Source organism: Euwallacea similis, chromosome 6 (genome assembly GCF_039881205.1).
Source record: "Euwallacea similis isolate ESF13 chromosome 6, ESF131.1, whole genome shotgun sequence".
NCBI lineage: Eukaryota > Metazoa > Arthropoda > Insecta > Coleoptera > Curculionidae > Euwallacea > Euwallacea similis.
Genome location: NC_089614.1, coordinates 7067765 through 7094213, shown reverse-complemented (window position 1 = coordinate 7094213; position 26449 = coordinate 7067765). Strand labels below are relative to the sequence as shown.

General features: G+C 34.0%; 2 protein-coding genes across 3 annotated transcripts in view; both read left to right on the top strand.

Moving 5' to 3' along the window:
* Slip1 (SLo interacting protein 1) overlaps positions 1–26449 on the top strand; it is a 79769-nt gene that overhangs the window by 20750 nt on the left and 32570 nt on the right. The gene's annotated exons all lie outside the window — the stretch shown is intronic.
* Positions 15317–17384, top strand: LOC136409682 (piggyBac transposable element-derived protein 4-like). The gene is made up of 2 exons (XM_066391358.1): positions 15317–15444; positions 15498–17384. The coding sequence occupies exon 2, from the start codon at positions 15501–15503 to the stop codon at positions 17382–17384; it is 1884 nt and encodes a 627-aa protein (XP_066247455.1). The 5' UTR covers positions 15317–15444; positions 15498–15500.

The following is a 26449-nucleotide window of genomic DNA, read 5'->3' as shown; positions in this document are numbered from 1 at the left end:
TCTTTTTCCCACATAAGAAACCTAGAAATTCAACATCTTATCGGGAAATGCAGCTGCGTATGTAGTCTTGCAGTGCTAGAATACTAAGGAGTCTAACAAACTCGAAAAAATTCTTCTTCCCAAATGTGATAGTCTATATCATAATAATGCTTTATCAACCCCTGTAATCCCCCTATCTCATAATGTAAATGCTCTGACAGCTTTATCGTTAAGTGTCAAACAAATCTTGTTTGAGTAAATAATTTTTAAAGTTGCAAAATCGTTCTCCTCTTGGACAAATACTGAGTTTAACTTTGGTGTTCACCGCAAATAAGTTATCATTTGTTTGAGGATAGGCTGAAATCCAATGAAGCATGATGAGCTGGGCAGAAGCTCTTTTAAAGCCTAAAATGAAACTAATAGCGTTATAAACATGTATATTACTAGGGTGAATCGTTTTACAGCCTCAAGGTGAATTAAGTATATCGCCCGTTGTTTCGGTTCGGTTGGGATGTATTGAAGTATGTTATAGGCTCAAAAACAATGGTGATGATCAAAGTCCAAAAAAGAATAATCAAAGGCTGCAGTGGTAATTCAAGTTTACACCTTTCCAGTAACGTGAACACTGTGCCACATGCACCGTCTGTATCTGCTTTCAAATACATTAACTCCGTAATCTAAACGCCAACTGTAAACAGTACTGGGTCAAACAGGAATCTATTTTTGGTATTCAATTTTATTAGGAGCAGTTTAGGATAACAACCCGATTCTGTGTATATACATACGTTTCTTCACATACTGTTCCACGTGATTTTAGGGACTCTAAAGAATTCAGCGAAAATCGCCAAGTACAATTAAAATTCACGCTAGATAAAACAGTGCTTTATTTTACCGCAGGCTGTCAGTTAAATGAAATGGATTCATGTGGACATGTAGGGTGGCATATTTATTGCCTACATCAACCAGATTCGTTAAAAAAATCGCTTTTATAGCTGGTTTTCTGCATTTGAAAAATATCATTCCTGACTTCCATTAAATTGATGTCGCAAATTATATTCATCTACGAAAATTTTCAAAGTTCTTTACGAAGTTATGGCACGAAACGAAACAGTCTAGAGGTTTAGAAAGCTACCGGAAAAATTAAATCCCCTAGAGGGTCAAAGTCCCGCAAAGCTGCACCTTCGATGTAGACATATTTGCCTTCTTGTCTTTGAAATATATTGCCATTTTCAGATAATTGTTTGCAGACAATCCTTAACTATCCGGAGTTCGTCGCTTTCGAACTTTGTCCCTTGCTACAGGCTTCCTTTTTGCACGACGCAGCCGTGGGCAGGAAATTGAAGTTCAGCTCTCAAAATTAAAGGAAGAGGTCTCCTTTTATTATTTTTCGAAGGCTATTGGAAGTTAGTGCAAACTTAATAAACACGAAGTGAGGCAAATGATAAATTGCCGTTGTGGCTCAGGGAAAACCTGATAGAAATTGGAGTTGAAACTGATATGCATTAGGGCCCGCAATTAATATGCGCATTCCAAATGCAATATTAAATTACGTAAAATCCCATTTGGACACATCAGGGGACCAAGTATTTAAATATACATTTGTAGCATCAATCTGAAAATTATTCACATGTGCCAGGCTTCAATAGGAAACAAGAAACAATGAATACTGCAAATTACTATCAGGGCTGGGCTTGCCCTTAACGAGAATTGCGGTATGTAAATGAGAGGGAAATGAGAGACATAAGAGAAAATTCCATGAATTAATATAAAGAAAAAACAAGAATAATGACAGTGAAAAACTTCGAATATTTAAACAAATCAAGTGGTAACTATAGTCAGTATTAGGGTTCAAAGGAGAGAAAAACAGGAATAATCATTGCAATCAAATATAGGCACTTCATTAGGTAATCACATTTAAAGGGGAAGAAAAATTATTAAAAGTGCTATACTGGTACTTGAAAGGACAAAACATGATGAAGCTAATCAATATTTCAAGTCAAATAGATTCATTTTTGGTCGAATACATAATATGTAGGAGCAAAACTGTTTATCGAATCGTAGAAAACATAATAAATTGTAGCATAAAATTGTTGTAAATTGCAATATAAAACGTGCGAAGAGATGTTAAAAATAAACACAGAAAGTAAAGAGAAAACATGAGACAAAACACAGAAATAAACAAGAAACAAATACAATAATAAAAATTATTGAATTGTACCAGCCTAAAATAAAAATAAATACTTAAAATGAACATTAGAAAAAAGAATTTAAAAAAAAGTAGAATCACGAAAAAACCAGAAAAGAGCATAGAGACAGGGAAAAGCTCGATTTACATCTTGTATGTCTTAACATATATTAAACCACATATAAAAATGTTGTTTGCTCAAGGGTGCCTATCAGTGGCTTTGCGTGCGTGTGAAATTGAAGTGATAAAAATAATAACTGTCTCATTAAATATATAGCTTTCAACAAGCCCAAACCGACACTGGTTTATTGAGTCTAATAAAACACATTTAATATATCTGTCGCCCGAGGCAATCAATCAAAACTTGTCAAATATGCGCCAACAGTAGCTCTCAAAGGAACAACCCGCCTTTTCAAAATTAAATAACTTTTCATAATGGTGTGACACGAGGAATATGATGCAACTCAAGACAATGTGTTTCGGTTCGGTTGCATCTAAATCGACGGCTTTACAACAAATGTCACAGTGTTATCGTTTGATTTGATAATGTCAGCGAGCTACTTACCGGGGCTTATCAAACAGGTGACGCTTTTATAAACGCAATGAAACTGTTGTTGACTTTATTTATCATATTATTGGGGTCTCGACGGCATTCTCTTTTATGCACTAAAATGCGCCTAAGAAATCTTTGGGCAGTTATTGAAAAAAAGCTAAGTCGACTGATCCAATTTCACTCGCGTAAATCTACAGTTATAATGGCTCAGCTCTTTTTATATCGGACTTCCAAATACGTTAATATGGTGGTTGCACTGAAATCGATAGGCATAAAGTAAGTAATAAATGAGAGCAGGATCAACATAAACATTGTAAAAGTAATTTCCTTTGACGTTCACATGCTTACTGATCGTAAAAGGAGACATTTGAGCAAGCGCCCACAACATTCCAAGTTTAAGTAATTTATTAAAATGCCTGACTTTTGATAAATAATTGCATCACACCTAATTAAGGAAACTTATATATAACTGCATCAGACATTCTTTTGATGGCTTGCCTCTCCTTTATAATGCATTTAATATATAGTATATTTAATATTTAATCTAGTACAGTGTCCTCCGAGAAGACTATTAACAAAAGAAATCTTCAAAGGAAACAAGGACAAAACATAAAAGTGACACATTATTTTTGTAGGGACATGGATCTCCTTCGTTTAGGAAGGGACTGTAATAAACTTGACGAGACCCTAAATTCCAAAGGCCACAGTGAATTAAAGTTGCGTAAATTTGTTTAGTGCTTGGATGAAGTTGCAGGTTCTCATATAAGGTTTATGTGGTAAGTTTGAAGTACTCTCACAGATGTAAGTGATACTTGCCGCAACTGAAAACAAAGAAAGAGTATGAGTCACTATTGATATGAACACGTTCTTGGCTGGGAAGGACACTCGTTACAGTCAGACCGCTGACTAGCAAGAAATGAAAATTATTGTGTCTCGATATTCTTATCATCTAGTGAGACCCAGAAACGTTTTGTGCTGGAAACAAACGTTTTTGATTAAAAAAACGGATGGCAAAACGAAACATACATGAGACATTCTTATAACGATTAGAGAAATATCATTTGCTCCGGAAATACACTTTTATTTATACCTCCCTTTTCCTTTAAATTAAATAGAAAAACTCTTGAGGCCTGCACAATCTTCATACTAAGGAATGGCGTGTTTCTGCTTCTTGACCGATTAATGGCGCAAATTAAGAGTAATACCCTCGAGCCGGCTCGAACATAAAGTAACGTTTGTACTGACACGAACCAGCAAAAACTTTATTTCCAAGAGATAAATAAATTTCAAGGAACATGCATTTTACTTCAACTTCCCAAGTTGTTAAATTTTTTTCGGAACCAGGGAAAACCGCAATGTTGCGCTTGTTGTTAGAATGACAAATAGACAAAATAGAAAGCTACAAGAACTTTTACTTCGACGTTCGATTTTGTTGATGTGAATACGTTCTCTGGGACGTATCATGTAAACCCAGTTCCACACTTTACAGTTGTTCTCGTTGAAGTTCAAAAATTTTTGGAGGGAGCTTTCCAAGGCCATACATCCGAGAATCTTACAGATGTGTTTTAAGAGCAAGCCCTACCCTGATTAAAATTTGCAGAATAAATTGCAATATTTTTCAACACCAAAGAAACGATTGTATAAAATTCATCTACTAATTAGAAAAAGCTCTCTAGTTAGTTAATTATTGATATATCACTTAACTGATATAGAAGCAATATGTATCTTTAATATGAGAATGTTATTGTTTTATTAAATTAGAAATCTATCATATATAAATTAATTATAGTAAAAGAAAATTAATTTTAGCGATACTTACTCGTGTTTGGCACAACCTAAACACGAAACAATGAAGTTTATAAACTGTTTTGTATTCAGATAAATGAAAAATTATACACATGGAAAATCTTAAATGAAATTGACGAGGCAACGTCAACAAATTGTAAAGCGGCCTATACATTATCCAGCGAAAATCCTGAATTGAAAATTTGTGGCAGATTTGGGACACGAAGTAAATCACTATCTTTTAAGAAACTTTTAAGTTCCTTAAAACGCAGTGGTTTAACTCACCTTCAACAAAATTGATTACTTACGTCATAATTAAAAAAGGCTTTTTCTTTTCAAATTTTGAGTTCTTCGGTGTGCTGTAAACCGCCAATAATTAACAGATGTGTTGAATTCACTATTTTAAAAATCTCCGACTGTCCTGAAAACCGACATAAACTATGTTTTTTTTCTAAAATCTCAAAGTTCAACAAATTCTGAGCGAAATTCAAAATTTGAAAAAAGATTCCAGGAATTCGAGTATATTCCACGAGGAAGAAAAAGCCACAAAATTAACAGGAAAATTTCACAGTTTCTAACTTTAGTTTTTAAAAGTAAACTGACTCCAAATTTACTGAATCAGATAAGTTTGAAAGTTTTCTTTTGTTGAAGTTGTTGCGTTTTTTTGATGAAAATGAAGAAGAATGTGTTGATTTCCAAAAAATATTGTTCATTTGAGAAGTAAAATGTAACGAAAAAAATTGTTAAAACAGTCACATTGTGAAATGATGAGAACTTTTTTTGGATCAATGTCGTAATTACAAATTAACGACTGTTAGATCCAGTAGAGACCTAAAAACTTAATTATTGAACTATTTTCAATTAAAAACGTAAGACATAAGTCATGTAAGACATATCTGGAATCAGTGGGAACGTAATGGGAACTTGTTAACTTTTAGCAAAGAGCTTTGAAACTAATATCCCACCTCTAAATTTGCCATTTTGAGTGACTTTGAGGAGATAAATCCCAAGGTTGTGTTACCCCGCATTGGTTTTTTAAATGAGAAGACATAAAATTATCTTTCATGAGATGATTGAATTTCTATTTCTGAAAAGAGGAAAGTTAATCTGGAATCTGGGTACAAAGATTAGGAGAGTAAGTACAACAGATTATTAAGTATTAATTACGGATTTCGGTAAAAAGTGCAGTGTTGCCTCTCTATAAGTTTTCTGAGTGATTTTTTATTATTGCAAATAGTTCATTGATCGGGAAGGAGCAATTTTGATAGTTTGATGTTATAAACTACAAATAATGTAATTTTTTAACCTGTGAATGAACAAATTTTATTGTTCACTTAGTTATTTTCTAATTTAAATTGTCATGGCTCCTCTTATTATTGTTCTAATCTAACGCAGCATATCCATATGTTTTTGTATTTTCGAAACATATGCATGCACTTTTCTCATTTAGTTGCAAATCCACTCAGGACCAAGCTTCTGCATCTCTCTTTTTCATACGTTTGAACTGGGTCCCCAGTGAGTAAATTTAAATAAATATGTAAGCCAGACCAAATGACATTGCAGGTTTATGGAAGCCGGTCTCTTTTGAGGAAGGCTTTCTATTATTAAGTGACAACACCCGGTATATCGCATAACAAACCTCGCTCTATCCGAAAATATCACAGACCGCCATTTAAACCTTTCTGTTTAAACTGGCGAGCCGTTACGGCTAATTCACACACATTGTCCTGGATTCTTTATTTCTGTTTCTGCCCTATCAACAACGGCCACGGCCATTGTGGTCTTCTAAGTCCTTTTTTAGTTTATATTAAATTATGGACATTCTCCAAAATGTGGTCGGAGGGTCGACTAGTTTCGAATGTATATGTGGGTTTGAATGTGTGCATTGTCCTTTATAGGCCTACAGATTTGCAGCACAGTTGACAGGCTCTTAATAAAATTGTCTGGAGTGCTTTCAAAAACACGTTTTTTGATTCAGTGTTTTCTCAATTTAGTGTCATTATCTTTTGCATGGTTACGACACATTATTTATGTAGGTGTTTGTGATGTTAGAAACGATTTATGTCCCTGGCAATTCCAACTAACGATTTATTTAAAAAATAACTGTATAATTGATATTTAATGTCCTGCTATCTTCCCCAATACTCGACCGGCAATTAATAATAATTTTGACGCATACAAAGGGACTATTAATCATGACCTTTTAGTATCAGTTCCAGCCATGTCAGCAACGTAGCACTAATTTGATTCTTTTTGCGTTTCAGGTAAATACAGAAAAAAACCAGCTATAGAAATTGATCCATCACTAATGGACAAGCAGTCGTAATTTAAAACTAGGTATTATTTGATGGTTTTATAATTCTTTCCGTAAGAGTTTAGTTCGATAGGCAAACATATCACATTTTCGTTTCGGTTCAGCTCGCTTCAGAAAGCAAGTATTTGTTTACTTTTTATGACTAAAAGCCGCCAGCCACGAAAACGGTCGTCTATGCTGTCTTTAAGAGTTGTCGAATCGAAAAACACATTACGGGGATCTGAAATTGCTTGGGGCGTTTTATTGATTGCGAAAAGGCCTCTGACACCGTGCACAAACATCTACCACGTCTACTTCTTAAAATCATTCTTGCCCTAAGGTTCTAAGTCTCGGTGTTTTGTAGTTTTTAGTATTTAAAAGCTGGGTAAAAATTTCTCTCACTTACAAATTCATCTCCATCAACATCTACTGACAATTCTACATATTTTAATGTTGTTAATATTTTATCTCATAGCTCTTTTAGTTTTTGAGATATTAAGTTTAAATTTTGTACATATACTACTCTTTAACAGCTGCATCCACTCCAATCTGTGTTAAAATCTACATGTTGGATAGTACTTTTCGCGAGTTAGGTTTTTTTTTATCACCCTAAACTCTTTTCCAGCTATTGACCGCGTATTTCCTGAACTTTTATTTCTTCTTCAGGTTATTTAGAAACCCCAAGTTCTAAGCCATTATGTGATGTAGTTTTTAATTCTTTTCTACTACACAAAAAGAAATTTCTCTCAAACACAAATCCGCTCGCTGAGGGAGAAAAATGCAACTGTTCTTCCGTTTATATAGACGAACACTTACATAATACGAATGCGGGCGGCAAAGCCTGACGTATCAATTTTGCTTTATAGTGGCACAAAGAACCTGTAATATGGCCAAAATTGCATCCAGGATTTTCCAGGTTGAATCAGTAAACTGAAATTTATATTTTGTAAACACTCAAGCACCTGTTTGTGGTGTGTATATGGGAGTTATATGAAAATTTCTGCTTTTCGAGGAATGCAATTTCGTTTTGTTGATTTGATGATGGCGACAAAGGAATTTTCTTTTGTTCACTGCAGCTGAGCTATGCAAGTACTTCAATTTACCTTATTAAGAGAAGCTGTCGTTAAATTTTCAACACGATTGAATATCAAAAAAGTGGCTTGTAATATGGTTTTTCTATATTTATTTAAAAGATTCTTTTAAAGTTTTTTAACACAATTTTCAGACTATAATTATGATAAAACATGGCTTTTACAGTAAGGAAATTTTGAGGTAGATATTTGAAGAAATGAACTTTAATGTATTATGTTTTTAGGAAAAAAAACTATGAACTTTGCATATGTTCTTAGATCAGTTGCATTTCGATATACTTATATTCTGACATAGGTTTTTGCCTATATTGATTCTTTTACTGGTTCTAATTAGGTTCATATTCAGTTTTTCACTTAGGTATTTGGAGATATCTATAATTAAGCAAACAATATATTTTCTTGAAGACATCTGAAAAATGTTTATATCATTATGTACAGTTTTTTATATCAGTTTTCTGCGTATTCTGTTTTCCTATTCTATATTTAACTTGCATTCTGAAATATTTGTCTTTGCAATTGTTGGTTCTTTTTCTCGGTTTCTTATATTTTAATTATCTCGTTTTAATTCCTCAATCATTGCTGGTCTCATTATGCTCCTTAAGAAAAGCACTGAAAAAGAAATCCAAATATGAACGTGATTTTCGGTTTAGCAGCAAAAATTTCCAGCGATTTTCTAAAGACTACGAAAGATTTCTCGCAGTCGCAGCTTTGAATGTTGATTTAAGCATTTCCCGAATCGAATTTTTATTTAATAAAAATAACCATACAGACTGCATGAATGCCCAAGTTGAAAGCTGTTAAATGGGGCAGGTGATCAGAATTTAGAGACTTTAGAGAGTCTTCATTTTGTTGGATCATTTCCTCTGAAATGCTTTTACTGGCTCATTCAGATGAGAATGTTTTTAAGGTCCCTGCTTAATTGCGTGTTGAAGCGACCTAAGTAAATCTCAATTCGATTATAACCTCTGTATCCAATGTTTTGCAGCGACATAATTGGCAAAAATAGCTGAGGACCACTTTATCTATAAAAATCGTTTTTGAACGGTCCAGGCAATTCTGCAAATCGCGGAACGAAAGACAATTTGGAATAAATGGATTGCGTCTAATTTAAAATAACGAGGGAATTAAAAAAGCCGAATGAAAAATAATTGAGTGTAAAGCTCTAGAGGCGAATATTGGCTAAGGCCGGTCCCCAACAATTATGGATATTAGTGGTCACATTGGGGAAATCGCGATAGTCCCTATGCATGATTAATGACCGGTTATAAATACGCTTAGTGTTTTTTTTCTAACAGAGCAATCCCTATGTATACTAGAAACAAAACCATTATAATAATTGTTCATTTGAGAACTTGTAGTTTAATTATTATTTAGTTAAATTTCAGTTTGCCTGATATCCACATTGAAAATTGAGTTAGCAAAAGGACGAGGGAATGTAAACCTCTATGCCACATGTGTTTAGGTAACATTTGGTGAGTGACCCAAGCTGGGCTGCATTTCAGACTCTGCAGTCAAATTTAATTAAATTCCTTTACCCTATTAGAGCTCGGGGTGTTTGGTAATTATTATGTTTATACTAGGACATTTTGTTGGTGTAGAGATAAGGTTTAGCCGCCCGAATTAACCCAAACATCGCTAATAATTTATGGCTAATAATACTAACCGTTAGAGACACCATAAATTAACATCATCTTGTGTAAAACAGTTCTAATGCTACAACCTCTGACCAGCAATTTCCTGTTAGAGTCCCCTTGATTAAATCTTTACTATGGGCACGTCCCAGCATTTACCACACAAAACGTGTGACTAAATGACATATTTCTTTTGGCAGAGAAAACTTTTCCTGTAAACTTCTGACAAACTTAATTAAATGATAGTAAAAACTACCTAGTTAGGTTCCTGAGTGTCGCAAAAACAGGCTTAATTACAGAAACTTGGTCCATAAACCTCAGAACAATAAATTGTTTCGGCATTGTAACCGACTGCATGCGAACAATGTACAGTTTTGTAGAAAACTAATTTTGTTATCATGGAAAGTTCTCGGTTTCACTTATGCGAAATATTTTAGTAAACTGGGATATTTATGTACAAACTCTTTTAATGGTTCATGTTGCACCTGCAGGTTATGCTCTTTTGTTAGTTCTACTTTAGCTGGGCAGAAAAATTGTTTTAATATTCAGAAAAGTTCACCTAAAATAGAGCATCCTTTATTTCTCAACCTGATGACGGATCGCATTAAGCCTGATGCGATCCGTCATCACGTTATGGCAAAGATAAATTTTTGATCACCTTCAAAGGGTACTTTTTTTCCATTAAATTTCCCAGGCGGAAATAGAGGTACCTACTTTTTGGCAGTATTTAAAGCTGGCGTAACGATATCTCGGAAATCGGTGAATTAACTGCGTTAAAAATATGCATCAAATTAACGATAAATTCTATAAGCTTACTTCATTAGGTGGAAAAATCTTTTTTCTGCGACATCCTTCAAGATAAACAAAAGCTCACTAATAACACAGCGACAAATCGTGTAACGTATTGTTCCTTGATTAGAGTGTGAAAATGGTAGTTTTCTCATACTAATCAGGGAATAATAAGGTTTTCTCTTTCCATCATATGTATATTTAAATATTACTATGTTTTTCAAAATATTGTTACTATGATTAAATTAACTTTTTTTACTAATCCAATCAATTTATTTTTAATGCGTTTGAACATCATTTCATTACATTAACAAAGTTTAATGAAATGATGAATGAAAGTTTAATGTAAAAAAAAGCGTCTATATTCATTTTAAAATATTTCCCAAGAGGTGGAACTATTTATGAATTGTCATTTTTGAATGAAAAAGTTCGGATGATATTTTTAAAACGCAAACATCAGTATCATGTTAGTAACTGATGTTTCCGATATCGTAAATTTTACATAAAATCTTGTATTGGATTAAAAATAAATAGATCTTTAATTAAATTTTTAAAAATGTATGTAGTGAAAGATATGAGATAAAGCAGCTCCAATTCCTTCAGGTATTTCCCAATGCAAAATGCTATTTAGTCACTCGTTGCATCCTACAAATTAAACCTAACTGGAAATTATATATTTATCAGAACTAGCACGATGGCATAACAGTTTTCCTACAGCGGAATAATAAATGAATCCAGAAAATTAGGAGAGGTTTCCAGGGAGAGGTGCTTAAAATTGATACACATCGCAAACTAACAAGAAAGTGTCCCTTTTATATTTGCAATGGAGTTTAGGTAATTTTGGCGTTTTTGGGAGTAAAAATCAAGTAAAGCTTTAATACTGTTTTCCTCATTTGGCGGCAAATTAGCTATTCAACCAAGGCAACAACGCCTGCTTTTATATTCAATTTTCGCGATTTCGTGAGCATAAAAACTGCTGTAGTTTTTTAATGGAGGGAAATTTTCAATTTAGGTTCACATTTCATTAGGAAAGAAGAACGTGCTCCTTATTACCATAATGTCATAAAAGTTGCACGGTATGGTAGTTTTTTGTCTCGGGTTTACAACAGCTAAAGTTCATTAAGAAAAGGTTCGTTTATTTTTTTATCGCCTTCCTAAATCCTTTTCTAGTTGAGGATTAAAACACTTTCCCGGCGAAGAACAAAATTCCCTATTGATGGCTTTAAATTGTAACATTCAAATGAGGTTAAGTCGGAGACTATGCGCTGTGCACATTCTACTAAATACTTAAATTTCAGATTTTTATTTCGATATAAGGGATCACACAAAGGGTATTCCCATTTTATATTCGATCCAAGGGATCTAAAAGTTCTATTGTGGTTTTCTTTATGCTGGGCTTGACCCACCGAAATGGAAACATCAATAACCTTTTAGAACTTTTATATTGACTATTCGGAATGATACCATTCCTCTCATTTCCCCGGTATCTTCAGCGTATGTGGGAGTTTCAATATTTTATGCATAGCATTGTTCCAGGATTCAGGCCCAAGCTGATAAAACCAAAGCTGACAAAAACTGCAACTGGAGGCTTTATAATATAATTTTCAATTGCAATACGTTTATTCTGGAGAATGAATAAACGGCTTTGAATTTATAGTGCTGCCAGGGGCGCCGGAAACGTTCTACGTTGCCAGGGCCTATTTTTAGTGCTGTAGAAGTTATGTGGGTACTGGTTGTTAACTACAAATCGTATGATTATTAGATTTGAATTCCCTCATTGTTAATGAAACGACAACCTTTCAATATCAGTGGAATAAACTGATGCATATTTCGGACATACTGACGAATTCGAATCACAACATTGTAACTGGATTATCTTCTGGTGCGTGTTGGGGCGTTCTGTTTGCCATCAGATTTATGATAAATTATTATGTAGTCCGCCGTCCATTCAATTTAGATGTTCGTTGTGCGTCCTATTTCTGCTAAAAATGCCGGAAACAAGGATATGTTAATGGTGTATTTATTGATGGCTTCGCCTATGTGTGGTCCATCGCGGGCAAATTCTCTATAAAAGCTTTTAAGGAAGTCGCAGAAACATCTGTTTAAAACCGATTCATCCAAATAAATTCCTTATCTTGTCTCGCTATGCCCGTTTTAAAACGAATTGCTGCCAGCACTACTAAATAAACCTGCAATTACATCAATCAAGCTATAAATCTCCGGATTAAGATATCTCTTTCACCTAAGCACAAATTTTCAGATACCAGATCTAAATGTCCGTTTTACATGAACCAACCCCTGTATGTCTGAAAACTTAGGTGGATAAAATCCCTTCGCTTTCATTCGTAAAAGTGTTATGATTCAAATCAGGCAATTTATAAGCCAAACACTGTTCGACATTTTTTTTGTATGGGGAACTCTCCAATTCAAACAATATTGTTTGCCCACGCTAAGTCAAGCTCTTATGAAGTCTGTTTTCTTTTATGAAAGAAGATTTTGCAAAGAGAAAATTACATTTAGATTTGGTTACGTGTTGGGTCAGTGAACGTTTGAAGACCTTCTATTAATCTCAGTTTCGGACTATTTGAAACTTTTGAAAAAACCCATCCAAAAGAAAAGTTTACTCTATGTATCGCTGGGAGATTGTTTTGGTGAAAACAGATGAAATTTTTTTGACAAAATATTGTTCATGTCTTATTTACAAATTTATGAAGTTGTTTGCATTAGCTTAACAAAATTATATGAAATTTGTCAACAATTCTTATTTAGATTTGTTTGCGTGATCAGGTTGGTCGGATTATCTCAAAATGTATCAAAATTACAGTGCAAAATTTTCGAAAGTTCCCTTTTAGAGCTTTCGATTACCTCATTGTTGGTGTAAATACCCAGTAAATATATTTTTTTCAAAATTGCTTGGCAAAATCTCTTCAATATTTGCCATCGTCAAACATTACGAAAATCTGCTATAGACTACTGATTTGTGCATCAGTCCACTTTTTGGACAAGATATTGTTAGTTTCTAGAAAATCCTTAAAAATCCCTAAAAATTGAAAAGGTTTAGTTGGAATATTTCCATATACCCTTCTCCAAGATCTTTATTTTTTTCAATGCTAATAAAGGCTTAACCCTTTTTCCAAGTTGCTCTTAATGAATCGATAATCTGTACATATGGTCCTAAAGGAATATTGCAACGCTTCAGGTTATTTGACGTTCTCGCGTTGTTCCAAGCTCTTTCTAACACAATTCTTCTTAATATATCAGATATATCTTTCTCCCGTATAAATAAAAAAACTGCAAATTCCCCTTATCTTCCTTTCATACACGTCAATATCCAAGCAATAAGCTGGCTCCAAAATTATTTCCATCTTCCCAGGTTTTTTCCTGGATGAAACAATCCGTTTTCATTGGACCCTATTTGTTTTCGAATATTTTGTGGGGTAATCGGATCAGGTCGATAAATTTCCGGAAGTGTCTTTAAGCAGCCCCTACGTCAAACATTTATTCATGAGGCAAAAGTACGAACGATCCCATCAATATACGTTATTTCGAGTCTGTTTCGTTTAGCACTTTTTCCCCTTAACAACCCAAAAACTCATTATCTGTTTACACAATAATCGTATCTTAGCCACCTTCCAGAAAATTAATTTTAATCTAGTTTATCCGAAGGTTTGCGATCCTCTTGATGAAACAATACGCCTCTGAAAACACCACAGAACTCTTTTGTTTTAGTTAAGACTTGAGTTATTAACTTTTACCGCGTTTCCCTTAAAGAAGAATATTTTAGTCACTTGTTGATTTTGCAACTCTAAAATCTGGCTCAAATTCTTGTAGTCATATTGTGGAAACCAAGATCCGAATTCCATTTCGTGAATATTCAGAGTTTCCAACCCCAATAGCAAGCTTAACACGAAACAATTGGCTCTCGCATAGGAAATAGGAAAGAACTCATTTCGAGTAATTTCTACAAGAATCCCTTCGGGAGCAATTCGGTGAGTGTTTGTCCTATAAATTTTCCTTCTATGAGAGGGCCAAAAGGGCAGTTGATGTTAGTGAATGGTTATGAATTCACTTTTGCTGCATGAGGGTGATTTGCCCAATATTGTAGACACGTCTTAATAAATTTATTTAATGTTTATGCGAGACCAGGTAGTTAAATGTTTCCTCATCCTCAATATGAGGAAGCATTTTATAGTGATACTTCAATAAAAGTTAGCTATTAGCACTGTGATACGTGCCTCGTACTTGTAGTAAATAACTGCATCATGTCAATGATAGCGTTAGTTCAATTTTATTAATAAAATTCGACAGTACAGGGGCTAGAACACAGCGTTGTGATTAAGGAGTGGGTAGGTATCTCTTGTAAGTCTGGATATTTAGTGTTTTTAAATTATTTTTAATCGTGTTTTTTAGGATAATATAATGTCATAGAGTCAACCAGAATAATGCTACATATGCGAACTTTTATTTTTTCAAAGAAACGCTCTACGTAAACTGATTTTTTTTAACAATCATTTGAAACTTGGAGTTGGTTAGATTACAAAAAAACCTGTTTGTGAAGGAATCAAAGGAATCGAAGAATAAAGAATAATATACAAGTTATTTTATTAAATGCTATGTAAGCAATGTTTTTGTTCGTTCGCCTATATGATATTTTATTGTGTGGAAAGTTGCATTTAATTTGAAAGTATTTTTGAATGAAACGTTCGGTTTTTGATTCATAAAAGTAATTTAAGGATTTAACAAGACAATAAGAAGTTAGATATTTATACAAAATTCTGGATTTGGCGTGAAAATTGACTAATTGGAAAAATAAATGTTTCATTTAACTTTTGTATAATAAAACTAAATTATTAAAGACGTCAAACATGTTCAACCGACTAAATGCTTTAACCCTAGAATACTAATGTATCGTAAATTTTACGACGCTCGGGTTTCTTAGTCCGAATTCGTAAGGTTCCGTTTGATCCTGTGCCGCCTACTTATCAGTACCTTCCTGATTATTGCGAAGCTAAACGTCGATGAAACGGTATCTTGCTGGCTAATTGTTTCATGCGTCTAATAGTGTGATCGTCGTAAAATTTACGAGTGATTAGTATTTGCGTAAAATATTTACGAAAAGACAAAAATTAGTATAATCGGTAAAGCTTGGTTTTTCATGTCTCTTTTTTGCACTAACGCAGTTTTTTTATAGAAAATGGCATCCAACAATAGGCCTTTGAGTGACAAAGAACTGCAAAATGAAATTCAAAGAATTATGAATGGCGATTTCCAAAATGATTCATATTTAGAGTCTGGTGATGAAATTGATAATGAGTGGGAAGAAGAAGATCGTTTGGAGGTTGAAAGTAAATCAACTGACAGTAACATTAGTGACTTTGGGGAAGAAGTAAACAATGAGAGAGATAATGTAAACGGGACTAATTTAGTTATTGCTAATCAACCTTTGGACAATCCAATATACGGAGAGAGTAGTACATCATCTGAAGAAAATATTCCGTTATCTATTATAGCGGCTTCGTTAAAACGAAAAAGGAATATAATAAAACCAAAATCAATAAGACTAAAAGGAAAAAATGGACACAAATGGTCCACAAAATTGCCGCAACTATCAAAAAGGACAGCAAGAAGAAATATAGTCCATTTCATATCAGGAAGTAAAGTTGGTGGTGAAGTGTGTTCAGAAATTGTTGATTATTTCCTGCTTTTTTTTTCGGAGGATATTTTGAATAGAATTGTTGTTCACACCAACGAAGAAATTGCCAAACAGGCAGAAAAGTATACTTCTAATACGCCTACCATATCTATACTATCTAAAATGGAACTATTGGCATTGTTTGGTATTCTAGTAATGACTGCCGTCAAGAAGGATAACCATTTGAATGCCAAACAAATGTTTGATAGCACAATCTCTGGCTCTTTTTATAAAGGATGCATGAGTTGTGAGAGGTTTATTTTCCTGGTAAATTGCCTACGATTTGACAGCAAGAAGACAAGAACGGAAAGGTTAAAGAACGACGCATTTGCTCATATTCGTGAAATCTGGAATACATTCATCGAAACGTGCCGAACATCATATACTCCTTCATCATATTTGACGATTGACGAACAACTCTTGAGGTTTCGAGGCAGATGTCCGTTTAGGATGTATATTCCAAATAAACCTTCAAAATATGGAATTAAAATTGTTATGCTCTGCGACTCTTCCTCGAAATATATGATCGATGCCAGTCCTTATTTGGGAAAATCCACGCACACAGGAGGGTTACCATTATCTAACTATTACATAAAAGAGTTGACTAAATCTGTACATGGAACAAACCGAAATATCACAATGGACAATTGGTTTACCTCCGTTGGGATAGCAGATGAACTATTGAGTGATCCATATAAACTTACCATCATTGGAACAATTAGAAAAAATAAAAAAGAAATCCCACCCGAAATGCTTGAACTTGCAAAAAGAAAGCCTCAATCCTCAATGTTTTGTTTTGACAAAAGTAAAACTTTATTGTCGTATATGCCTAAAAAAAATAAGCTAGTATTACTGCTTTCCACTATGCACGAAGGGGCAGAAATTTCGGAAATAAATAATAAACCAATAATAATCTTGAATTATAATGAGACAAAGTCCGGTGTGGACACATTTGATCAAATGTGTTCAAACATGTCTTGTAGCAGGAAAACTAGACGGTGGCCACTATGCATTTTTTACGGAATGGTAAACACAACCTGTGTCAATTCGTATGTATTATATTGTTGTAACAATTTGAAAAATGGTGAAAAACCCCTTCGTCGATATCAATTTATGATTCACCTAGCTCACCAGCTTGCCAGGCCTTGGATGGAACATCGACTAAGTGGTACAACTTTACGCCGCAAACTTCGACAAACTATTCAAGAAATCCTCAAAATCGAAAAAAGATTTGACAACGCCACTCAAGTAGAAGGCAAACGTACCTTATGTTACTATTGTCCCAGCAGGTTAAGGCGAATGACGACCATTTACTGCACTCATTGCAAACATGCTATGTGCGGCGAACACCGCGGGAAATCTTGCACGGAATGCTTACAGGATTAAAAGTGATTAAACACCAAACATGAAATTATATTCCTTAGGGACCAAAGAGTATAGGTTAACTTTTGTTTCAATTAAAAAAAATTTTTTTTTATGAGTTTTTCGTATTTCTAGGAAAAGTCGTAAAATTTACGACACATTAGTATTAACGTGTGATAAAATCACATTAGTATTCTAGGGTTAAGGGAAATTTAAAAAAGGTCTCTTATGTTAATAACATTAGTTAGGGTTGGTTCTGTGAATTTTTTTTGTTTAAAATTCCGCTTCATAGATAAAAAAATTATTAGTTTTATGCCGTTACGTTACGCCCTGAATACCTACGGTACTAAGGTGCCCTGGATTTTTATCCCAACCTTTTATACTAAATATACAGCGTTGTGAGATGTAAATCGTAATATACGTAATTTCATAAAGGGAATATTATATAGGATTATAAAAAAACTTTATTTCGGCTTATAAAATATATTGACTCTTTCAGGAACATTTTATTGTGCCATTGATATAATAACTAGTGTGGGATTCATGAGTCAGATAGCTTTAACCATTTTGTATATATGCAGAAACTTCTCTATTTTTACAACAAAGTCGAGGCACGATCAAGAAATCGATAAGTTATACATAGTGATAGTGTTAATATTGTTAATTAAGTTAATCCTATTAGATCTAAGATGAAAAGATCTGTGAGGGGGTTAATGTGCCCCTATAGGAAGCCTATGTATGTCGCAAGCTGGTTAGAAGTATTTTCGTCAATTAAGAGGGTTTTGCAATCGTTATCTTTATGTGATTTTGATATTTGGTGATTGACGTCTAACCACCCTTTGTCGGTACTTGTGGGAAAGTATAGCCGCTCTTTGTCGGTGCTGATGAGAAGTGCGGCCGCGCTTTGTCGGCATTTATGAGAAAATACCGACCAAGTGCTATCAGTACTACTGTACGTCGCAGGTGGTGTCATAAATCAATAATTGCTCTCTAGCCAGGGTATGACATTGTTTTATTATCCTTAGATTTAGTATTGAAGAGTGCCCCGAACCCAAAGGGTTCTCTTTCTTTCGAGTGGCTCATCTGAACCTATTATCTGCGAAGTGGAAATCTAATTAGTGTATCCGTAAATATAGTAAATTATATCAAACCCTAGACAACGATAGAAAAACTTATACTAGCATAGTTATTTGTTGCTATAATAAGGGCACACGGCGCTTCAGTGCTTGAAGTGCGTCCCAATTATTTAAATCCAATTGAATCTCTAATAGCAACAAATGAAAAAATATTTTGACTTTATGCGTGTTTGTTTACCAAAGAAAGCCGTTATTTAAATGTCATGCTGTCAGCCATTGTACTTATACTACAACTAATTAAGAGCCTTAAGCAAAAGCTTAGTACTATTTACCTGGCATTCATTTGCGTCTTAATGATCCAAAGAACAAAACTAATGTTTTGCAATGTCTGCAATATCTCAAATCTTTTTTTGTTTATAAACAAGAACCGTCTTAATTAAATGTGATAAATCCAGCCGGCATGTATTTATACAGACTGATCGACATATATAGATATATGTGTGGTTTGATGAGCTTCAAGAATTAGGTAAACAAATAATGCACGTTTTCGCTCCTTGTGGAACTGGCACTTGGCCAATCATACTACACAGTAAATTTATCACAAGTAAAACAAGTAAAAGAGTTTTCCTAGTAAACAAGCACACAAAAACCAAGCCAATTTTTTTTCGGGATGCCTGCTTGGCGATTAGATTAGTTAATGTTTAAGTAGATATATTACTTTCTCAGGGGCAACATTTGGGAGGGAAATTAAAAAAAAAAAATATCGTTTCCAAGATTTGTGTCGAGCAAAATTTTAAGAAGCAACCCAGAGGGTTATTACAAAAAACAACCTATAGCAGTCCCTAATTTTCGAACGTCGATATCTCGGAAACCCATTGAGATATCTTGGAAATTGAAACATCGTTCAGCTAACCAATAATGAGAATGTATTTACGTGATAGGTTTCCATTAAAAAAAAAAAAAAACAAAAGTTCAACATACCACGTGCTATTGAAAGCACATGGGACACATATTTAGAGCCTCATTTAGGGGTTTTAAATTACTGCATTTTGTATTCAGTCGTGTATTGTCGCTTAAAACGTGCTGTTGGCACCTTTGTTTGGAAAAATAATTAAAACGTCTACTTTTGTACAGCCATGTTCTTAATGAGGACTTGGTTGCTACAAAACAATTCTTTCGGTTCCCATATATTTGTCATCAATTAGCCCCGGCGTTGGCGGATAAAAAATTGCTGCAGATAATACGTGAAACTTGTTCCCCAGTTCAGTAGTCAAAAAGCTGAAGTCGTGACTTTGATGAATCTGCTGTAAGATGGACAAAGTTTAATTAAAACAGCCAAGTTGTTAAACTAGCCGTAAGAAAAATAGTGGCACCATCACCTACACTAGTTAAAATATATGCATAATGTCCCCAAGTAGAGCAAGAAATTAAACTTCAGAAAACTTTTTCAGCAATCCGCCCCGAGGCACCCAATTTGCATCTTTATTAAGCTTGTTATTTAAACGATTCTTTCCCTATTTGTCCCAAATTTCCGTTAACACCGCCTAACTTAGATACCTTTTTTAATTTAAATTCTTAGTTTCAGTAATTGGAATTATATAGGTCTTGTTTGCATCCCGACAACTCAATTTAAATTATCCAAAAATCAGTGCAGAGCTGCAATCAGGAAATACCTCTTAATGCACCTCACCGCAGAATGATATTAAAAGAGATATCAGTGAATTTAAAAAGGACGGATTAAAAACGACAAGTTTTGCCCATTTAAGAAGTCACTTAATGTAAGAGCGTGATTACACGGTGCTAAAGCTCTTAAACCTTTTTTATTGATAAATTATTACCTTCGTTTAAGCCCACACGAGACCACCCTAAAACTAATTTTGCACTTGATTTTTGCATAGTTTTGCATAATTTTAAGGAAATTTTCCAAAAACATTCTTTTCCAAGGCTCCAGGACTACAAATATTTTCCCAATTTTGAAGGTGTTCTAAAATGACTTAAAAACGAAAGACCCCCTCCCGTTCTAAAACCACAGTGGTGTGTGTTTTCTAAGATAAATATGAAAGAAAAACTGCAGTTAAAATTTTTTTTCCCCAAAAATGTCGAAAGGTATCGCTCCCATACCTATTTGTTGCCAATTTCTCAACTTTGATGGCTAACACCTTTGGGATTTATTGTCTTCAAAATAAAGGAATGCATAGCAAACAACTATCAAATCAAATACCATTAATCGCTAACGTGAGTGAAGGTTTTTGGATTGAATCGATTTCAGTGTGGTTAGTCTTCTGTTCTGTTCAAAAAGAAAGTTGGAAAGAACATTATTACATTTTTTTCATTTTTCATGATGAATTAGCTCATCAAAGGCGAGAAAAATTAAGAAAAAAACATTGTTGTTATATGGAGTTTCCTGAAAGCTGTCCGGCAGGTATGAAGCTAAAAAAGGTGCCTTGTATTCGAGGCAAAATGGAGAATTAAAGCACTGATAAATATCTGAGTAGGATGATGCGAAAGACGGTGGGTGTGAAATCGTCGTCCGTTTTCTGTTTAAAGTTGACCGCTTTACATGGTGTGCGTTTTCCTTGAACTCCTCTTTTAGGGCTGCGCAATGCGTTTTTCTCGTTTTTTTCCTTGTCGTCTTTTCACTTAATTGGCCAAAGCGTCATGGTCAGGGATCTGCGGTGCTTTTTACATTAGTTGCGCTAATTACCTTTTACGTCACTATTATGGGTGGATCATAGAGCCATTTGAAGTCACATTGCGTATAATCGTACTTCCATGTTAGTATGATTTATTGAGGGGCTCAGCAAATACCTCAGTTTTGCGGTATAGATATAAATAACTTGAAATTTAACCAGGGAATTTAGTTTGACAATAGGGATGATATACGTTCCTCTGTTAACTGCTTACGTATGGTGTTGAACTGAAAGTAAAAAGGCGTTTATCGATCAAGCTTTTAATGTTCAAATACACTTTGTGTATGAAGAATATTGTGAGAGAATCACAGGCAGTATATGAATCACAAATTGGAATAACAATAAGAGACTGCTAAGCAGCTAATGGACATGAATCGCACATTTTATGTAGTAGAAACCAGCTGAATGCCAATTGATTACTGCCGATAAGATATCGAATGCATCGATGGATTTCAGTGACAAAAATGTCTTTAATCTATATATAGAAAGGGTTTTTTTAAAACTCGTTTTAAATAGTTTTAACACTAAGCACTATAAATTGCCGGAAAGCAATAAAAGCGAAATTCCAGGTTAACCCAAAAACAGAAAAGGAAATCTTGCAAATAAATTAAAACGACACTTTCGTGGCTAATGTTATTGCTCATAAATTGTGCCATTATTATGACTAACTATTCTATTTTTAGCAGAAATATTAAACTGCGCGACGATACCGTCTTCAGGGGTATTAATTTAGACATTAGGTACCTACTCCTGATGCCACACACTTTAATAAATCATCTCTTCATATATTCTAGGTTAAATGAATCACCTCTATAAACAGCAATTCAAAAATATACCTTAAAAGTTTACATGGTTTTGAAAGTGAGAGATTCCCGCTTCTGAAGCAAATGCGGCACTAAATCTTAAAAAATGACATCGGTTTGACTTGTCTGTTTTGGCGAATCTCATAAAAGCTAATTGGGTCGACTATTTTGTCTTTGATTTCAAATATGGCCTGACACATTTTATTGATCATCTGGTGTGGGTGGAGGGACATTTCGCTGTATTATTTTATTATATTGCGCAGAGAGAATTTCGTCAATATGTTTGAGTAGTAAATGAAATCTCTGGTATTTTAATTTAACATTTAATCTCCATTAGAGATGTCTATAGGTTGCCTGGTTGCCCTTGCCCCGATTTGGAATATTACTTTTAAACGACATGGAATGAAGTTATTAACTCAAGCGAAAGTCATCAGCTCAGCCGTTTTTTAGCTTTTATACCCAATATTACCCATTGTCTGAGGGTCCATTTACGAAAATTCCCGCCCATGATAAAGCTGGCTGAGGACAAAGCAATTTGGGGGCACTCTTGCAGGAATTAAGCAAGAGTTAAACTTCCCCACAATAAATTAATTTTACCGGGACTTAGATTATTAATCGATGGATTAGTAATTTCCCTGCTCATCTACAAAATTATACGGCTGATGATGACGGTACCAAATTTTAATTTACGTCCCTCTTGGCTTCATGTTCTCCATTATTACTTTCTTTATGGTAAATAAGGAAGGCCCTTAGTTAACACTTCACGGGCACTTAAGGCAATTAAAATTTGATTTAATGCCCGATGTAATTATATGAATTATGTAGAAGGGGTAGATAAGGAAAACAACGAGATAAGGGTTGAATTTTGCTAATTTATGGCATGCAATTTATGTTATGGCCTCACTATCTATTTTGCCCAACACCTACAATGTTTTCACAACCTCATAACTATTCATTATCTTTATTTCTTCCTTTGTTTATTTCTTTCTTTATTCCTGTCATATATTTATTCCCAAATACAAAACTAAATTTGCAGAGGCATTCACCATTTTGACGAGAATGTTTTATTCTGACAAAATGGTATATGAGGAAATGGAAAATGTACAGAATGGTTTAAAATCGAGATTTAACAGTAGAATTGGAGAGACCGATGTAAAAACTACAGTGGCTGTTAAATTGTTTTCATTAGATATTTAATAAAGCGCATTTTTACTTAAAATCCATTTAATGTTTATGTTTTTTGAATATTACCAAGTCTAAGGTCTGTTCATGACAGCGTAAAATTGATAAAAATAATTCTTCAATTTGGGTCGATTGTAGCACTCAATTTGTAAAGAAATCCACAGTAACAATCAACGATATTGTGCAAAAACCATAGAGCCAAAACTCAATAAACTAAATTGAAATACTGATGCAACAAAAGAAGAATATCCTGAAATGACATAATAGAATTGAAACTTCTTTTATACACATAGAGATATTTTCGAAGCGAATTTCATTAGTGTGTCTGGTAAGGGGTTAATCTTTTTTCGATAAAATTGAAATAGTTTATTGGGGTTGATGTTTTCTTTTGTTAATGACCTTTTCAGCTTTCTGCGTTTTTATAAAATAAAATAACGAGACTACCACCTTGCTTGAAGCTGAAGGAGGATTTGTGCAATTTATTATCGATTGAAGTTGGTAAATGCACCTGACATGACGTTTAGAAAACTTCCATAAAACTTTGTTTAGTAAAACCTATTAAAAATAAAGTTATTGCTGTCCCTTCACACGACTTTACTTCTTAAACTCTCGATATTTATTAGACTAAACTTTATATACCTTAAATGGATTCAAAAAGTTTCAGAACTAATAAAGAATTGGGGAATGTTAGAGTACTTTTATGGCACGCCTGACACTTTCTTCGAGAAGAGCTAACTTATTGCGGGTCATTTTAAGTTTCTCATGCATAAAACTCAGCAATTTCGCTTTAAGGAAGATGAATGTATTCTAATTTCAATGAAAGTTTCTCACATACAAGTCAGGTCCTTACGTAAACATAGTGACACTTCCGATGGGACATTCCTTTCGTATGTTGCTTTTTCTGAAAAAAGAATGGAATGTTCTATTACTCCCTAATATTTTATTCTCTTGCATTACATATGCAGTGCATGTGCGGATTCTTGTTTTTATCGGGGATATTTGGAGGTTTTAGTTTAATGTGTTTTTGAGTACAAATGCATTAAACTGAAGCGGCGAGGCGTTCGGGTTAAATTTATAGGATTTTTCACTCCAGTTAGTTGGATTGCAGATGAAAAAAGGCAATAGTACGATGGGGAGATAAAGCTCCGGTTCTGTCCAAATCCCTTTTCGATTATCCGTGTCAATGTACACTTTTATAAAGCCCAACAATTTTCACTCTAAGCTAAAAACGTTTTTAACAAAAATACCCGAAAATCTCCTGTCAAGCAGAGCTCTCCATAACTCGTCCGTTTCATTTGTTGAACGATTTTTAGACATTAAGTGAAAATAATACGTATTTCATGTTCAATTTTCCAATGATACGCTTCAAAGTAATAAATCATGCAACAGGAAAAGTTGACCCGAGTACCTACACATTTAATTAACGTTGATTCAAGTGCTGTTGTTAGATTGATTTATTGAAAATTAATTCCACTGGGCCAAGACATGCTCAATATATATTTTTAACACCAGATGACTTTTTTCTGTGTCGTGCTAAAATTCATGTTACGTAAAAGTCTTCATATAACAAAATATCCAGTATAATTTGATTAGTCATGACCTGTACCGAGACAAAGAAAGTGAAATCATTTTGATTCAAAAATATTCATCTGAAACACACAAGTCCGCCCGTGTATCAACAAAATTAATGATGCATAATTCGAAATGGCATTTCTGGTTTATATCTTATTCAAGCTGAAAGCAAGTCCGCTGAATAATAAAGTTCAGGGTAATATATGTGGTTTCACAATAATAAAGAACCGCTTATTGAAATAAAGATCCCTATTAATCTTTTTTGGTACTTGGTTTATCTGGAACCGTCTCACGAGATGGAACTTTGTTTTTAGTATCAAATTGATAAAAATTCTATTTCCAAATTAGTGTGGAAAATCTGGGCCTTAATTCCGTCCTCGATTAAATACATAGGCTTATCTTCTGATTCCCTGGAAAGATAGTAAAATATCGCACAAAGGCACGGATTTGGAGGACTTCTTTTTAAAAATTTGAAGCGTTTTCTGGATCTAGTCTAGAGCTCTTGAAACAAAGTTAGCCGGAAGCTCTTGTCTCTTTAATCATTTTAACCGATTTTTCCGGCAATATTTTAATTTTTCCCTCGCAATTTTATCAGCTTTAAGTCGATTAAATAGCAATTAAGTATTTTCTCCATGAAAAGACATAAATCAAGCCAAGATTCCCTTCTAGGGCCTGTAATAACTGAATCTAGAATTTCACCCCATTTAAGCTTATAACACAAAACAGCTTTAGCATTAAGAGGCAGACCACCATACAGCAGAGAGACACCCTGTGGTGTTCTTTGGACCATATGGCGCGTTCTGTGTGACTCTATTGTTGTATTTACATTGTTGCGATTGCGAGGGTCGTGCACCCTAAAGTTCAAGTTTTGTTATTTGCTTTTAAAATTGCCGACTATTTGACAGTTCTGTCAGCTTGTTTATTTAGACCCACGTATGAAACGAAATATGTTAAGTACTTGCTTGGTTGGAGTTTTATGGAGTGAGCTAACAGTTGTTAACTTAATTAGTTTTACTACAAATGGGCTTGAAAGTGTTCGTTAAAGTGCTCGGCTCATGTTTAGCCTGATGGTTCTGCCACTGTTTTAAGATGATTGACTTTACATTATTTACAAACTCAATTTAACAATTTTTTTAACAACAAGACATACGCAAAAATATACATTTTTTATCGTATCCGAAAGCTGTAATCTGGAATTGCAAGATTATTACGACGAAGGCGTTGGTTTCTTCAACTTAGTGTAACCTGAACTAATTTGGATTAAATTACGAATTGAACATAACTTTCTCAATATTATATTTTCTTGCAAATCCATACAAATTTTTGTTTCTCAGGATGCTTATAGCTATGAGCCAAAAATGTTTCACCAAAATAAGTACATTTCTTCAAATTAAACCAACTTGGAGTAACTTCTACTAAATTATGAATCGATAGTTTTCTGATTATCAAATTTTCTTGCAAACATCAATACAGAACTTTTTCTGAAGAAAGCTAAAAACATAACTCATTTTTCTTCACTAGAAGTTATAGGCCACAATTAAAAAATTCTAACCAGGCGACGTCAATTTCTTCCATAAAACTAACATGAATGTTACATCAAACAGGAAATGAAAAAAATTAACAAAAATTGAATTTTTGTAAGGTTTTTTTAACTGAAAATCACTCAAAGTGAACTATATTGTGTGAAATCATTCCATCGATTTGAAATTTGCACAAAGATATATTTGTTGCATCGATTAAACGTCATCGACGTTTAATTACTTTTT